General features: G+C 43.8%; 1 protein-coding gene across 1 annotated transcript in view; it reads right to left on the bottom strand.

Moving 5' to 3' along the window:
- The window catches only part of SYT2 (synaptotagmin 2), a 73,209-nt gene extending 60,171 nt beyond the window's left edge, over positions 1-13,038 (bottom strand). Inside the window, exons 1-4 of the mRNA XM_085644694.1 lie at positions 12,867-13,038; positions 11,986-12,158; positions 5,714-5,848; positions 701-868 (exon numbers count right to left, since the gene is read on the bottom strand). Coding sequence (XP_085500820.1) covers positions 701-868; positions 5,714-5,848; positions 11,986-12,158; positions 12,867-13,038 — 648 coding nt within the window. The remainder of the gene's footprint in view (positions 1-700; positions 869-5,713; positions 5,849-11,985; positions 12,159-12,866) is intronic.
- Between the last annotated feature and the right edge of the window lie 5,455 nt (positions 13,039-18,493).

Genomic DNA, 18,493 nt, shown 5'->3' with positions numbered 1-18,493 from the left:
AGACAGTGTCAAAAGCGGCACTTAGGTCCAAAAGTATAAGAGCCACAAGACACTGTTCTCTATGTACTAGCCACCTCTAATTTAAGGATATTTGCATGCTCATCTGCAACTACTTCAAGGGGACTTCCGTTTCCATAATCCCAATAAGGGACCAGAGGTTTTACTTTTCACAGTTCAAATAGTTTAGAATTGGAAAAGGCCATCCATAAGATTAAAAGCAATTACCTTCTGGATTGCGTACAGTCTCTTAGAAAATCCGACCCTCAAATTTCCATCTAAGAGTTTTCCAAGGAGCCGGTCCATTTGTCACTCCTGGTGCAGCCCTCCATGGTCTCTCTGAGATACTGTGTAAGCATCCCTCACCACTCCTGGTCACTCAGAGATACAGTGCAAGCATCCCTAGCCACTCCTGCAGAAATTAATTTTCCAATCCTGTGCTAAGTTTAAGGACTGCACTAGCTCATCAGGATTTATGAATTAAGAAAATCAGTGTCCCAACACATTTACATGAGGATGTGTTCCAACCTCAGCCAGCTATAAGCAAAGGGTTGACTGTAGTTCTGTGCAGCATCTGTGAAGAGGCATCAATAATTAACTAGAGTAATGTGGTTCCCATTATTTACACAATTCCTAAATATGCCAGCATGCCTACACAAATTAACCTGCTTAACACAATATAACACAGAAGACTTTGTCTTACCTTGAAAACGAACGTTTCATTGAAGACAGGATTCAGGGTCTTCCGATGCACTTTGGTTTCAAACTTCTTCTTCTTGTCCGGAAGGAAGAAGACTTTGACGTAGGGGTCGGAAGTGCCTCCCATGTCTAAAGCTGGTAACTCGGTGGCTTGGATTACTCCCACTGTCATCTGTCCAAAGGAGGAAACAGATGATCTTAAGCTCCCATGCACTCCCCTGTTTTACAGGCAGCTTTGCAGGTGGGTACAAGGATGCTTCGGTGTAACTTTGCTAATTTGAGGATAGCAGCAGATGAATAAAACTTACCTGCTCTCTTAAAGAATGCTTCGGACGTGCCTAGATAGGGTTAGCTAGGCTGATCAATAGCAGTAGCACTGAAGTCATTGCTTTATCTGCATCTCTGTTGTTTATATTAATAGTGTATAAATATATTAATGGACAAGAAATCAGAAATTGAGTCTGATCATATGTTTCTGCATGGATTTGATTCCCACTCAACCGGTTGGCCAGCTTAGAGTAACGCATGGTGCACAGATCTCAAGATCCAACTTTTGGGGAGCTAGGACTCTGGTGTATTGTAGGTATGACAGAAAAAATGCCCACAGGGGGAGTATACAAGTATGACCACCCCAGTTTCACATGTAACAGATTTAGTGATAGCTATTCTGACATTATAGTTAAGCTGCTCAATTTGGAGTTAATCGTGTTTTTTTAAAAAAAAAAGTCTTATACATCTGGCATAGTTTTATGAATCAGCATGAAAATTGGTGGTTATTTGATAACATTTTTTTATCATTTCAAATTTCTTACAGTTTGGTCAAGGAGGATAATCTAAACATTTAATTTGACAGTTTAAGTTCCAAAGTTGGCTCTTTACTACAACAAAACGTACTCCCTGTGGTTATTGGCCCGTCTCCAATTCCTTCTGGACATGGCCTGCAGCCGTGGCCAGCAGGCCCAGGGTGTGGCCGACAGCGGTGTATCTCACATATTTCCCTTGCCCGCAATTCCTTTTCTTGCAATTTTTTCTGGTCAAAATTCCATTCAACACATCTGTTGGAATATGACACAATGCCCCTGCCTTAGACCAAGTAACTGCGCAAACATAATCATATATCCCTATGTATTGGAGCAGTATTGTTTCATCTATATTTACATGCTTTAGTATGTAACAATATAGTTTATAACCAAATATGGATGCTGTTTCTTATTGATCTGGGGTGTCCTTTAGCCTCACTTACGCGTCCTGAATGTCATGGCTTTAGTAGCCACGGAAGCCATTTTATTCAGGTACTACATTTGCACATTTCTGCGCAGCATAACTGGATTTTGGGAGAATAATGAGGCTAGAATTGTAATTTATGAATGATATCTTCTTCGCCTCATGCTTCCTCCAGGAACGCTGCACATTAGGTTTTTGCTAAAACGAATATGTTTCTGTCAAGTGATAGGGTTCCAATGACTTGTATTCAGATAAACATTTATTAACTGTACTAAATTTCGTGTATTTTAGCATTAGCTTTCAACTGACTCTTTTCTAGGGCGAGCTCTGGTCAGTTGAAATTACAATTGCCTATTGATGATTTGTTGTGCTGCTTGCTGTTTTTACATTCAACGCAGTATAGACTTGTGGGCTTTCGGATGGGCTGTGTTCTATTTATAATAAAACGTTTAATGCTGGTGTCCGTGAACCTGCCAGATATTAGCGGAGATCACAAAATGAACACTGGGGCAAAATTTTAGGCTCTGAACAGCAACTGTAATTCTCAGTTTGAATTAAAAGTGTGAACTCACTCAAACTGTGGAGAGACTTGATAAATACTGAAAAAACGCTCACCAAATATAATGGTGCAAAGAACTTAAGTAGTTCAAATATTTATGACCCTGTTCATTTTAGCTTTCAGAGATATGCAACCCAAACTAACACTCCCGTGAGTACATGCTTGCCAGTCCTCTTGAATTTTACCTTCGCATTCTGGTGGGAAAAAACTTTGGAACAGGGCAGGAACTCAACAGAATTAGCTCACCAGCTTTAGGTGCAACTGCAACCAAGGGTTTCCTTTGGAAGTAAGCAAGGGGAAAGTAGTTTAACAAGAAGACAAGACTGTTAGAAGTGGGGGCCTCTAGTTGGCAGAGGTTGGTACCTGTGTCCAAATAGGGACCCTTGCTTCTAGTCAGGGTAAAGGGGATACACACTTTAGATAACCCCTGCTCACCCCCTGGGTAGATTGGAATGAGCAGACAGGCCTATCCCAAAGGTAATGTGTAAAGAGTCTGTACTCAAAACACACAGCAATACAGTGAGAGCACCACACATGGACACCACACCTGTTTAGAAAACTAGAACATCTTTATCTAAATTCAACAAGACCAAAACGAGAAAAAATCCAACATACATGTAACAAGAATATGACTTTAAAAAAGTTTCAAACAACTTGGACCATAGAAAACTATGGATGGGTGATTTCTCTCAAAGTACCTGTAGTTGTGCCAAAATTCACAAGGCCAAACAGCTGCGGAGATGAGAAGCTTCGAAAAATAAAGAGACGCGTCAGTTCCTGAGACCCTGGGGAGGCAATGCAACAGTTCTGCTGCACGCATGAGAAGTGATGTGTCATGACCATTGTGTAGGGGAAGTGATGCGTCGACTCCAAGACAATTCTGGTCCGCAGGTTATGAGTCGGGAGTACTTGCCGCACAAGTACGATCAATGCGGCGTCGGATTCTCCAGCCGCGATCCCTCGATGCGTTGGTTCTTGCAGCTGTAACATGGACTGCATTGGTTTCGGCAGCGGCAGGCAAATGCGTGGAGATTCTTCCCACACCGCCAGCAAAACTGCCGCAAGAAGAGCGATGCGTCGATTTTCTTGTAGTTGCATTGCTTTTCAGGTCCCAACAGCAGAAACAACCTCTAGAGGCCCAAGACAGTCACAGGCACCTCCTGGCCGGTCAGTACTTCCAGCAAGGAAGTTCAGGGGAGCTGGGAGTGAAGTCTTTGTGTCCCTGAGACTTCAAAACAGGAGGCAAGCTCTACTCAAGCCCCTGGAGATCTTCTTTGAGCAAGGGACACAGCACACAGCAAAATCCTCCTCCTTTCCTTGGCAGAAACAGTTATTGCAGGCGATCCCCAGACACACAGAAAAGGGGCAGTACTTCTCCTCAGTTTCTCCAGCTCTTCTCCTTGGCAAAGGTTCCTCTTGATTCCAGAAGTAGTCTCAATTTCAAGGTTCTGGGCTCCATTTTTTATAGCACAAATTCCTTTGTGAAACTCCTTGCCCAGCTAAAACCAGCTCTGTCCTCTCTGGTGCGGTTGCCTAGCAGGAGGTGGCGTCAGCATTGTCCAATGCAGACCAGGCCCATTCAGGTGTGAAAGAAATCTCCTCCCCTACTCTGAATGGAGCCCAGGTCTATGCCTGCTAGCCCTGACTCACCCAGAAAAGGCAGGACACACCACGTCACCCCCCCCCCCCCCTCCGGTGGCCATCTGAGCGAATGCACATCCCCAGCCCCTGTCATTCAAAAGCCAGACAGTCAATCCACAAACCAGCAGATGCACACAGGATGGCTAAGCAAGAAAATACCCACTTTACAAAAGTGGTGTTTTCAAACACACAATATAAAAATCATCTTTACTAAAAGATGCATCTTTATATTCTGAGTTAAGGCATACTAAACTTTATCTTTCTATCTTGTCCCAGTGGGAAATTATATTTATAAGATGTTACTAATTAACTACTACATTATCCTATGTGGCAAGATAGCCTTTCAATGGTGAAAAACTAAATTTGCAGTATTTCACTATCAGGATATGTCACACACACCAGTACATGTCCTAACTTTCACTTACACTGCAACCTGCCCAGGGGGGTACCTTGGGCCTACCAAAGGGCACCTGACATGTAAGAAAAGTGAAAGTTAGGGCCTGCCAAGTGGGTGCACTTGCCAAGTTGACATGGCAGTTCAAACTTCACACCGACACTGCAGTGCTACTCATGTGGGTGGCACAATCAGTGCTGCAGGCCCACTAGTAGCATTGACTTACAGGCCCTGGCACACTCAGTGCACTTTACTAGAGGCTTACCAGTTAATCAGATATGCCAATAATGGATAACCAATCATGTTCACAATTTATGCAGAGAGCATATGCACTTTAGCACTGATTAGCAGTGGTGAAGTGCACAGAGTCCTAAAACCAACAACAACAGGTCAGGAACAAATAGGAGAAAGAAGCAAAATGTGTGGGGATAACCTTGCAAAAAAGGTCAAGCCCATCAAACACCATACACAGCAAGCTTTGGAGGAGGTAAATAGATTACATGGGAGCATGTTATCCACCAGATGAAGTGTTCAAACATATGCGGTGAGATTGACATCCAAAGAGTAGAGGAGACTATTTTAGGTCATCAGAAACAGCATCCTTCTCTCAAGGATACTCAAATATTGTGAGGTATGCAAATTGATTCAACCTGTCCTTGCACAATAAAAACATTCAAGACTCTTCCAACCCTGTGTCCTGCTATACACACCACATGACATGAAATGGTATTATTGAGAGACCACCACCCCTCCCTTACCTCCATAGTTGTAGTCTTCTTCAGAGAAGGATGGAGTGTAAGGGCTATACAACTAAAGTGTGCAGTGCTGCATAAACCAACTTGACAGATAAAGGGGCCTTTGGGAGAAGCATATTGGCACCTACATACATACATACATAAGGACAGAGCTTAATTTTCTGACAACTAAGCAACTACCTCCCCAACTCCCTCCAACTGTGGGCCGCCAGCGTGTTTCTCCATTCTCAAGGGATTTTCTACCCAACAAGATTAACAACGCTTGTGGTCCTCAGTGCAAGGAAGTTGGCAAAAGCAATCATGAGAATGAGTGAAACATTTTCTATATGAAGATATATCAGCTAATACTACGCTTTTTCATCAGAAAAATATATTACAGCTTTGGATGTGTTGCAAAATTGTTCTGTGCTGCCTTAAGCCATCAGTCTCTTGCGTGCTGGTTACCTGATTATTTTGAAAGTCGTAATCCAAGGAAAACTGTAGCTTGCCAAGTTTTTCCTCCTCCTTCTCCTCCTCTTCTTTCTCTTCTCCTTCCGTCAGGCCTGTTTCTGCGTCGTCGTCATCATCATCCTGTTTGTTCTATGGAGGGAAGCAGAGTGGAGATGCTTAGCGAGAGATCAGGCATTCCCATCAAAATAGAGGTCTCAGCATAGCTCTTCCCGTCTACTGGTCATTTCAACTTCAATTAGTGGCTGCACAGCCTTGCACACGCCTCGTTCATGCTGGACTAGGCCTGGACACTCTGACCATATCCTTGCGAATCACAGCAAATGTTGATTGTATTGGGTTCACTGATAAGGGTTTGACTCATCAGATTTTAAAACTCAGTTAAGTTTTCAGTACATCCACATGACTGCATAGGGCAAACTTACCATGAATGAATATCAGTGTAGATTGTTAGTAGACTTGTTAGCAATTCTGAAAACTTGACTGGGTTTGAGCATTGGTTCGATCCATGGCTCAGCATCATATTGCAGCGGTGTCCATGAGGGTGAATCCATGCCAGATATTTAGAATATCCATATAAAATAGATTTATATACAATGGTTACCAGAAAAACCTGACATGGGTCTGGCCTTCCTGGTCGTACACAACACCCCTGCATCATTGTATGCAATCTGCTTTTTTGTTTTATCACGATTCATTGATTCATTCATATGACACTCTGAAAGATCTATTAAAATTCCAGAGTCCGGTTGCACCCACTACAGAAAAACCTAGAAATCCATATATATTTGTAACCATTTGCTGGTGTGAATGAGGTCGTGTGGTTACAGGCCACAAGGAGAAAAAAAATATATGTTTCCCCTTCTCAAATTCTATAGGACTTCGTACCTTGTCATACAGAGGATCATTTTGAATAATGCTTTGTGTGTGTGTGCTAGGTCGCCTTCTAAGCACTTAACCTTGCAATCGCATTCATGAGAGGCAGAGAAGTCGAACATGCCTAGAGCCATTCAGTGCGTCAGTAAGAAGGCAGGACTTAAAGAAGCATACCTTGCTCCAACCCCCTGAGCTTGAAATATGATGTGAATCCTATAAAGCAGCTGTGGGCGCATGCAGAGGTTGCCCTCGTCCCCACCTGAGTTAATTGAAATGTAACTGCATATTCACATTAGCACCTGCATCTCTGAGCCATGTACTGCAGCGTCCATTTTAAAAGGAAGCTTCTAGAATGCTAAGCAGATTTGGAAGCGCATCTGAGGAGCTTTCAATGTGGTCAGTGAGGAAGTCGCGCGCGTATCATGCAGTAGAAATGAGGTAACTCTTAACGCAGTTTTGGAAGCGCCTATTCGAACTAGTTCGCAGCATGCTTATCATTCTGGGGAAACCCTCATAAAAAGGAGGTTGACCTGAGCATCTCAGAGTTGCAGGATTTAACAAGCAGTGCAGAGTGATCTGTAGAGTTAGTATGTGACGTCAGATGTAACATGACAAGTGCACAATTGTTTTGAGTTCTGCTTTGGCTTTTAACCTCTAGACCTCTAAGTCCTTCTTAAGAAATGGGCAAACAACTCTTTCCTCTCTTAGCCGGCAGGTTGCTTATGACCATTACCCACCCCGGCCCTTCGAGACAGACGGGAAAGCAAGCATTCAGAGGGACCTACCGTGTGCCGCCAATCCAGGGTGGTGAGAAAACACGAAGACAGAACAACACAGAGGAACACGGAAAGCACAGAGAAGGGGAAAAACAAGGAAATTAAAGGGGGATACAACACAACTCACTACTAATAGGTGACAGCTGATAGCAGTGAGAAACCGACAGACACTAGCCCCTGGAAAGTACAGTGAGTGAGTGAGTGGTTATGCAAAGTGTCAGTGACTTACACATTGCCCTGACTGGTGGATTTCTTTAGACCTGCACCCAAATTTAGTATTCATAATAAGGGGTCTCGAATACCAGGACATTTCCACGATGCTCTACTTCAGTGTTGTTCGATAAATTGAAACAAACTGTACCGTGCCATGAGTGGCGAAGGCTTGTGGGTTGGTTGTGCTGTTCAATTTAATTTGTTTGATACCCTCTGGTTACTTGTGGCAATACAAGTCAATTCAAGCAGTCCATAATGGCCTTTTAATCCTTGTAGGGCACACAGTGGTAAATCTATGGATCCAAAGAGGTGTGCACCTGACTGGGCCAAGGGTATTGAACTTAAACCTAGGAGTAACTCCGTGCTTCTGTGTAGTGTAATGGACTGGAACTCACTCTCAAATACCCTGAAGTGCACGCTCCGTCTCAGACTTTCGGGGCCTTACAGTTTCTGCCTGATTGTTAGTTTTTCCATATTTTGAATTGTATGTGGTTGCCACCTTAAAAAGAGGCCTTTTTTAAGTAAAAACTACAAATTATGATGATCCACACATTTTGTTGCCTTACCAGTATTGACGTTTTTGCATCTTACAAAAAAAGTATAGAGAAGTTTGATCTCATAGAGTCTTGAAAGACAGGTAAGTTCCAGCTGATGCTTGAAGAAGCGATTTGAGAATCTAGTAATTTCTAGTGTAGACTTTGCGTAGCCAGCTGATGGAAGTGATGGAGTGATGGAATGAGAGGGAGGGTCTGTCGTTTCTCTCAATGCCAAACACAGAAATACAGAGGGAAAAGCCACAAGGAGATCTACCGTAACTCCCAGCCGCGTACCCCACAATACATGTGAGGAGACTAGTGTTTGAATGGTAACGGCTAAACTGCATGTTTCCGTTGGGTGGTGGAGTTATAACTAGACTGTATTACATAATGGCCTAAAATTTTAGGGTAAATTTGTTGCAGCAGAGCCAGCAATTTAATATCGAAATTGAGTGTTTCTGCAATATAATATACATGGTTTAAGAAAGCAAGTACCGCAGATATGGAATAACAGACTACCCATTATTGTTTGCAGAAAGTGGCAGAAGAAACTGACCATTATCCTGGACAGCAAGTGTGACAGCCAATGAGATGCAAGAAAAATACAAAATGCTTTACCAGGTCTTATATGAACCTCTTACTCTCTTCCCGTCAATTATTATTTGTGCCATACATTGCACCAGAAAAGTCACTTCCCAAACAGGTCACCATAGGCAGCCAGGTAGAGAGCTAGGGTGCTAACGTGGCATGGCCAAATATCACACTGAAACTCAACAAAGCAGCTGTGAGTTAACGGGTCTTCTCCAGTGGTGCAGGGACCCTCCAGAACTCCCGTCTTGAAGGTTCTCTCAAACCAAGATGGCTACCTCGGTTGTTCCAGAGAAGTCACTGATGTAATATCGATGTTATATAGATTGATCACCCGGCCGAATTGTGATACAAGGTGTATGAAGTTTTTAAGTACAATGTTGAAGAGTTTTTTTGATTGAATGAGAGTTATTTTTCAGTTTCACCACACTGAGACACCATCTTATTGAGCCTTGGTGTGTTCATGCCCCAGTCAACAGATTATATAGAGATAGCTGTCATACAAGAAAAGAGCTTAAATCATTTTTAATTCTGGGTTGTAATTACCTAAGAAAAGACAACCGCTTTTCTCAACTCCTATGCTAAATAAATGGTAATCAATTGCATATTTTTGATAAATACATGATACGTGGCAGTTTGTTATACACAAGTCATTATTACTATATAGGAGGTTTGAAGTATATGTGGTTGGTGGTAGTCTGTGGTCCTATACTAGTCTAAAGGGAGTTTGTTTTTTGCGTTGAATTCCTTTAATGCACTAGTGTTATAACATTATCATTATTCAACATACAAAATTGTATACTTTTTTTGTTGATGGATACTACGAAATACTGTTTTGATTAAAGAATTTTGAAGGGCTATTGTTGTGTTTAACTTAAGAATGCACCCCTTACTGCAAAAATATTTCTCGAATGAAATCTGTAGTTTTGCATCCAGGACTTGCTCTGGTCTTTATGTTGTACCAGAAGCATGCACTGGAGTAATACTTAGTGCACAATCGTTGGCAGGCGGATTATCTATATTTTTAAAGTGTGTTCTGACTATCAAGGAAGTTGGCACTTTGAGATTTGATGGTGTAGTACTTTCGAAAACAACTAGTAGAGGCTGTAGCCTGCATCATGTATGGGGGGAGGGGTATAAGTTAGTTGCAGATATCCAAAACCATCCATATTTTCCAAAAGTTCTAGAGTATTTTCAGAGTGTTCTGCTCAAACGTTTCCTTGAATTTCCTTGAATGAAAGCATGATGCTAGTTAAACATCACAGACAGCTCCATGTCTAGGAGATCAGCTGGGAACGATAAAGAGATTTCTTTTAGGACGGTGGATAGGATAGCTCACCTTATTGGAGATTTCACAAAAACATGTTCGAAGGAATTATACCGTTGACTCTTAAGTTTGTTTCATGTGAATTAACATGTTTAGTGTTGTACAACTATATTTTTTACTCATGGCCTTATTTGCTGGTATGTTTTTTTTAACCAGCCCTTATAATACCCCACCAGGTTCTCTGACACAGCTGCTTGGCAGAGTGAGAACTATATAAAAACTACAAAAAATGTTTTAAAAATTGGTATGTCCTGAATTCTATTTCAAAAGGTTTGTGTATATTAATTAAAATATTATCAGTCCTCCCTTGAGTCGTGGGTATGATCGCACTAAGAGAAAAATAAGTTAAACACCACTTCAACAAACAAAGTATTGTTCCTTACCTTTCACTTCCCTTTCTAGTTTCAATGCCTACCGATACAAGGGAAATAAGTCCTCCCCTATGTGCTCAGTTCCAGTGCCTGGTAGTGTTAGCCATGGTCCAACCATAGTAGGAACTTATGCACTCATAACTTCCAAAGTTATGGAACACTCTACCGGTAACTGCAAGTTTAGTTGTTTTTTGCTGCGTTACCGTCTTACGGAGGGACCTACAAACCAATTTAACTATATAGTTGGACCCCTCTCTTTGTTTCTATTTACCCTACTCGTCTGTTACTACAAAGTAATGCCATCCAGTAACGCTAGTCAAAGTTTACGCTAAACAAATAAAGAAAATAATGAATTAATTAACTTCGAAGCATACCAAAAGTCACAAGCTGAGTGTTCGTTACAGGTCTTGGAGTGCTTCTCTCTTAAAATCCTATTCCTTTACCCCGACCAATGTTGGAAAGACGATATAAAAGAAGATAAGGCCCTTCTCAGTGTGGCCGTCGCAGCCAACACTGATGATATGGGGAGTGGGTTGGTTCTGAAATTTCTTTTAGAACTTTGAGGCTCGTAGTACGTTTCAGCTCATGGTCATAATATCCTGGTAAAATCTAGGCCTGCAAATCGCATTGTCATGTGGAACAGAACCGGGAATTACCATTTTAGGGTGGAATCTTGATGGGAAATTATCACTAAAGAGTGATGTTTGCTCTTACACTAGGGCTTACTGAGGGAATTACCATGTGAGGGCACACCTTGATCCCAATGGTGGGAAATTGACTGAATTACTACCCAATGGTTATGCTTAGAGAAGTAGTTATGAAATAAGGACAGTGCTTGGATGGTGCATCACATAGCATTAATAAACATAAGCTGCCCAACTCTTCAACCAGCCTTTTCTTTAGTACAATACATTCAGATGCAATAACCATTGCATGAATCCTGGACTGAATTCTATTTAAAACTAGAAAGTCGGAACAATGGAAGAAGGGGATATTTATGCTTAAAAAAGTTAGGTGTGATCCGCTCTGGTCATTCTTGTGAAGAGAACATTACAAAAGGCAAGGGGTCTAGAAGGAGAAGCTTCTGAGGTGAGAGGTGGAGTTAGTTTATTGGTAGAAGGGATGCACATTATAAGGGCTGGCTACCAGCTTCCACTTTCATTTGAAGAAGGATAATGAGTGTATAGATGTGTGGTCTAACCCCATGTACAGAGGAGTGTGGACATGAAGATGAGAGTAGTTACTCTACTGTCTAGAAGAGTGTAGCGATGGGAAACAGTGCACAGCTGCCACTCTACAGGAGTGTGGATAAGAAGAGTGCAGCAACTGCCTCCAGCCTTGAGATGGAGAGGGCAGGCCCTGGCCCTGGTATTGAGAAGCATGAGAATGAGAAACATGGAGATTAAGAGAACAATTTCAAGGAATGTGGGGATGGCGGGGACACTACTTGCCCCCCATCAAGTATAGAGAAGCATGGGGATGAGGTTGACATAACCTGGCTCCCCATATAGAAGAGTGTAGGGATGAAGGAGCAGTACCTGTTCCCCCAAATAGAGGAGCATTGGAGTAAAAAGGACAGTACCTGGGCCCCAGCGTTCTTCATGTCCTTCATGTTCATGGCGTTCTTCTTTCCCTTGCCCTTCTCTTTCTTGTTCTTCTTCTTCTTGCAACAGCACTTCTTGCAGATGCAGAAGCAGCAGGTCAGGAGCAGCAGGGCGGACACCACAGCAATGGCGATGATGGCCCACGGCGGCACTGTGAGGCGAAAGACCAGAGAGTGAGGATAGAACGACAGGCAGCTAGAGATGGTAGTCGTACACAGAGGAGGCATCGCTTGCATAAGCCATCCAAATACAGACTACAAACTTCACACCAGGCAGACACACAGGGGTTATGTTTGATGGGAGACAGTGCAGCAGGTTGTTTCATCGCTTGTAACGCTTTTTGTATCTTTTGCCCACTATGTAAATGCCCCAAAATAAAACATGTGTGCATAGGGGCAGAAATAAAGATGCTCTATGTGCATGCTTGTGCGTACTATGACAATATGTGCCTGGATGTGGTATGTCTCTGTCTTAATGCGCTACTAAAAAGCTAAACCTATTGGCTTTATCAAAGTTTGCTAACACTAGTCACTCAGCATGGCTGTAGGTTGGACATACACATTGTTATGGAATGACCTGTCACTCCAAAAATCTATTATTCTTTGTAACACAGAATGTAATAGTGCTGCATTTAATATTCCAGTTATTCCAGTGTCCTGTCAAGAAGCTTACACAGGTTCTTTATTGCATGACATGAGCATGTTCGAAGGATTTTATATAAATCAAACACCCATTAGCTCACACAAACATCACACATGCGTGCAGATGGAAGCCTCAAACTGCAGAATGTTGAGACTGAGAGCAGATGGTTGGATTGCGAGGTGCCAAGAGGTATCGACCCTCAATTCCCAAGACTTACGTGGTATCTTTTCGATTGTGTTCATGAACATCTTTCGGATCATATCTCCTTGACTCGACCCCTGAGATGCAGACTCTGTGGAGTTGTCCTTGGGACTGGTTACCGCTGGCATCGTGGTGTTGGGCTCCAGGGCCACAATGGGCGCGGACTTATGGGACCACGGGAACTTCATCTTGAGTTGAGCTGAGGACTCTACCTGAAATGAACAAGATGCAGTGTCAGACTTGGAGACCAGCAGGCAAGTAACAGTGGCATTCACTCTCAGGTCAACACTGAGGAGCCAGGATCCCGGTGACCAAGTGACTCCGACATCGACTCCAAACTCTTGTTCCGCCATTTTACAGATATATGTTTATCTACTGAACACAGCAATAGTTAGAGGCGTGACGTGTGGGTGATTTCTATTATAAAATAGTTGGTTCTTATACTGGTCACCACAAAGCAACACAAATGTGGGGTTTTGTTCTGCGGAGAGAGTATTTAGGAGATGCTACAAAATACTGATGCAGAGGGCAACAATGAAACACACAAGCACCTGCTTCAATGAAATGAGAAATTGCAAAACAAAAGACCGTCGTCGCGCAGGGACCAGACCCCTCCCTGCCTTATGGGAGCAGCTATGGTCCCAGACTGTAGCTGGTTAGCGTACACCTGGACCTGAGGCTCCGTCTTCCCTTTTGTAACTACATCTGGATTTATCTATTTATTTTATAAAGACCAGTGTGTCAACTTTCAGTCATTTCAGAACATACTGGTTGGATAGACTGGCTTAACATCTTTATCGGACAGTGGGCCTGTGAGCTTTGTCTAGGCGTAATGTTTTTCTGCTGGGTTTTGTGCAAAAGTTGCTTTCAGTCTTCTGATTTCTTTGCCATTCTTTTGCCTTTTTCCGTGTGGCACATTGATTGATGAGAAGCATTGTGCCCTAAAAAAGCTCACAGGCTCACCAGTCAAGAGCGCCATCTTTATGCAATAATATTTAGTCAGGTACTCCTGTTGATGTGGCCCTTTCAGAGTATTTAACAGTAATTTGTTAAACTCTTTGATGGAAGAAACAAAATAATTGTGAACTAAGAGGAATGCTGCTCTGGCAACTCTATAGATCAGCATGTTTACAGACGATTTCGGCTGCCAGGACTGGCTCTAGTGAAACAGCACCATCCAGCGAAAACCACTAATTTATAAATCGTCATCGAAAACATAGGAGGCACTCATTCCTACTTGTGTCAGGTGGAGGTGTGAGAGTGAAAGTATATTCAGTCCCAATGCCGTTTCATGAAGATCTGCGTTCGCAGAGGGTAAATATATACGTGCCACTTTTATGCAATTTTACTTTACAAAGTGCCCACGGAGGGATCTAGTCACCCCTTACATAGCCACTAGATCCCTCCGTTCCAACGCAGAAAATCTCATCAACACCCCAAGATTTAGGAAAGTCCGTTCAGGAGGAAGACGTTTCTCGGTACAAGCGGCCCGTCTCTGGAACTCTCTTCCTCGTGACCTTCGTCTTGAACCTCAATATCTGCGTTTCAGGAAGTTGTTAAAGACACATCTGTTTCCCTAGTTCCTATGCCCTCCCCGTGAACTCAGCCTCGGTCCTCAGATTTTACTGTTTTAGGGTTCTCTAGCGCTGGGATACCTCCGGGTGACTATGCGCTTTATAAAAATAAATAATAATAATAATAATAATTCAACATAGCCTTTCTCAAAGGTACTGCACATGCTGGAGGCAGCGCGGAAAGTCTGTGCTGTGATGGCCGCTCTCGGGGCAGATTTACAAGAAACTGACCCATCTCTGCGTTATAGCAGAGATGCGTCAGTTTCCTTGCGCCACGCAAAAAAAAAAACTTGTGTCACCATGGATACGTCGCATTTACAATGCGGTGCACCATGGCGCAAGGATTGACAGATCTGTCACACATCTGTTGGAACAACGGTCATGCATTGCTGGAGTCGTGTCACAAGCATGACGCAACTCCAGCAATGCTCAGGAAGGCCTATACCTATTGTGTTGCGTCACTGTTTTGACGCAGTCACGTCGTAGAAGTGGCGCAGGGAAATCTTATAGATTTCACTGCATCACTTGTACGAGGTTTTCTTGCATCGGAATGCCCACCTTGCATGCATTATACCTAACACAGGTATAATGTGGCACAGGGCTTTACAATGTGACACATCTCCCGAGATGCGTCACGTTGTAAATGTGTTGCAACGTGGTGCATTGTTTACGCTGCATCACAAAAGTATTGTAACGGCAGCGCATAAGTGTCACAAGGGGCTTGTAAATCTGCCCCTCGGTTTGAAACTGCTTTCTGCAGCGCGTACTGTAACCGATTAAATGTATATGCTTTACAATGTACAACCACTAAAACAGGCACACAGTCGTGCTCTCTGCAAGTGCACACCTTCATGAAACGGCCCCTGGTCTGCATAAGGCGGGCCTTGAACGTGCAAGGCTGTAGAAACAAATCAGCAAAGTCTTCAGGTTAATCCACAGCTTCCGGGCAGTGAAAACAGATCTAAGTTTGAGTGTGTCGGGGAGGAGAATTTGGGACTCTTGTTGCTTCTAATGGATACAATGCTTCCGCTGCTGACTCTTTGTCCCTGAAAGAACCCTAGTTCCGGAATTACATCAGTGTTGATTGACATCGCATTAGTATACCATCCGCATTATTGATGACTTCGCTACAGCTGCAAACGATTGCTCTGTACCACATCCTTTCACAGACAATATAAATAAAAGTCTTGTTTCCGGCCCCTGTGCTGAGAACCAACAGGGCATGTTTTAGGGACTAGCAATGCGGGCCAATGGGCCAGGAAGGACTTGGAAGGGTCTGCGGCCTTCCCTTTCCAGTAGCTGAAACTGGGGATTGTTGTATGACTCCACCATTACAAGAGCATTTAAAGTTGTGATATCACAGAGGAGGTGAATGGCAATACGATATGTGATCTTACGCATGGGGTCATCAGAGACTCTCCCTTAACAAAAATGTTTTCAGTTTGTTTTTTTGTTTTTGTTATGTTATGTTTTGGCTCTTCTCATCGTACCAAGTGGAAACTAGTCACACAGCATGACCTTTGTCCATGCACTGTGTCCCTTTCGCTTCAGCCACAACCCGCAAGGCACAGCCTTTGACCAGAACCAGCCAGGTGTATAAAAATACCAACTGAAGCCAGTGGACGCCACTAGATACCAGTGATCACTGCAAATATATCATTGGAATTCACCACTGGAACTCTCTCCATAGCAGTTTGGTAGAAATCCAAAGCTCCATGTGCCAATACCTGAATCTGCTTTAATTGGGATCTCTGCTAAGGAAACGCAGTACCCCATCCTGCTACAGGCGAAGGTTGCATGTAAGATGCAGGACTGGCAGGCCCATTCACCCCCCACCCGCTTTATCAACCTCTACATGGCTTCAGCAGTTCCACCAAAGGAGTCAGTGCACTATCACGCTAAACAAAATGCATGTAGCATCTTTGTCTTCTCAACAGAGCTGTCACTGGGAAAGCATTGGCGTGACGTGAGAGACAGGCAGTACTGACCCGGAGTAAGGCAGGTTAGCTGTGGGGTGGTAAGGCGACACAAGTGACAGCTCTCTGCAGTGGTCAGTTGTCAAGAAGCAGTCAAGCCGAGCATGGGAACTGATGGGATAAGAAAACCCTGGTCACACAGAGGAGCGTGGATCAGAGAAACAGAGGAGAGATCAGAGTGAGGAGCAATCTATGGTGATATTAGAAGCACAGCACCGGCAGACTCAATGCACAACAGTGCACCCCTCCACAAAATACTAGATGATGGAAAACTGTACAGCCTGGTTACAGGAACGGCTGTAGGGAGATGAGAGGCAGTAATTCAAATTACCACTGGGTAAATTACAAGCTTTAGTTTGAGAGACAACATTCTTCAAAATTTGGGGTAAATCATGACATTTTGTTGACAGAATACCACCAGTTACTTAAGGGGGTGTTTTTACAGGTGGTCTGGGTACTGACTGATACCTCATGATAATGCGTAAATCCATCTGGCAACTTCGGGATAAACGCGGAGGCGCCATCTTGAGAGGAGTTCAGGTCTGCGGGCTAGTGGCTCTGGCCACTGACTGTACAAATTATGAGGCTGAAGCGAGCGCGTAGCGGCCGTGTTCCGCTGGCACGCCGAAGGCGCGCATAAGGCAAGCCCGTCTGCGCCCGTCCGCACTCGGCCCGCGTTCAGCGCCAGTCCCCCTGCTCATTTGCGTTCAGGAAAAACAAACACTATAACCTATTCTAGTGGGACACTACACAATCTCAATTGTAATCCCCAAAAACTCTCCGGTTGCATATGTTTGGAGCCAGGGACCTGTATTCTATGGTCTCAGTTGCTTTGCCAGGGATGCGGAATCAAGCTACCGGACGTAGTATTTGAACCCTTTAAATCCAAACCCAGTCTGAGCAGCCACGATAAAAATACGTTGCTTATTCAAGGATGGAAATGAGTCCTTATCAACGCTTGCTCATTGGTAAAACACAGCCTCGAATGCGAAGTTTTAATTCTGGACGAGGGCATAATTATCGCGTTCATAACCGAAGCTTGGACGGATGAGGCCTCTGGCCCTGGTCTGATGAAAGCTACACCGCCCGCCTATCTCTGTTTTGCACTAAATAGACCCAACAGGAAAGGAGGGGGCCTTGTGGTTATCTACCACAAATCCATCAGGGCATCTTTTAACCCTCTGATTCATCTCGGATTTGAAGCACTTAATTTTTGTTGCCTCAGGGCTCCTCTTTGAACCCGACGCTCTTTAATATTTATGTCACTTCACTGGCCCCTCTTATTGAATCGTTCGGTTTCTCCCTAACCTCCTATGCCAATGACACCCAAATTGTGGTTTCATTAGTGCCAGGGCTGTTGATGGAAACAGCAGCACGTCTTAAAGAGTGCATGTCAGCGGTAGGGGACTGGATGGCTCAGAACTGTCTTAAGTTAAATTTCGGAAAAACGGAAGTGGTATTATTTGGAAATGACCCCAATTTTTTTTACGCCGGCCTCGTGGCCGGTTTCTCTGGGTCCCCTCCCCGCCCCGAGGAATAAAGCAAAAAACCTGGGGGTGTGGATTGACAACAAACTCAACTTTAAAGACCAGGTGAACGCAGTTATATCCTCTACCTGTGGGCTACGGTGAAGCGTGCCCATGCTGCCAATCGCTGGTTTACCCCCGATCTCAAGGAGAAGAAATTAGCCGCACGCAGAGCAGAGCGCGCATGGAGAAGAGAATATAGTCCCGCCAAAAAAATCATCTACCTCTCTGTGCTCAAAGTATACAAACAAAGCATACTTGACGCCAAGACCCTGTTTTACTCAAACAGGATACTAGCAGCTGAATCTCAATCTAAAGAGATTTTTGCCACAGTACATGAGCTTGCCTCGTCTAATAGAGCCACGGCCTCGATCCCCCCTTCTCAACCGCTTTGCGACTCCCTCAACGACTTCTTCGTTGATAAGGTCGCAACGATCAAGGCTAATATCTCCCCCCCTTCCCTCACCTTCACTAATCCCTCCCCCCCTGCTATCACTTCCAAACTCACTTCCTTCCCCCCTCTGACCACAGTTACACTTCCTCCCCTGCTCCAAAAGGTAAAGTCAG

Source organism: Triturus cristatus, chromosome 1_1 (genome assembly GCF_964204655.1).
Source record: "Triturus cristatus chromosome 1_1, aTriCri1.1, whole genome shotgun sequence".
In the NCBI taxonomy this organism is placed as follows: Eukaryota; Metazoa; Chordata; class Amphibia; order Caudata; family Salamandridae; genus Triturus; species Triturus cristatus.
The sequence above is the reverse complement of the archived record's forward strand: the minus strand, read 5'-3'. Positions and strand labels throughout refer to the sequence as shown.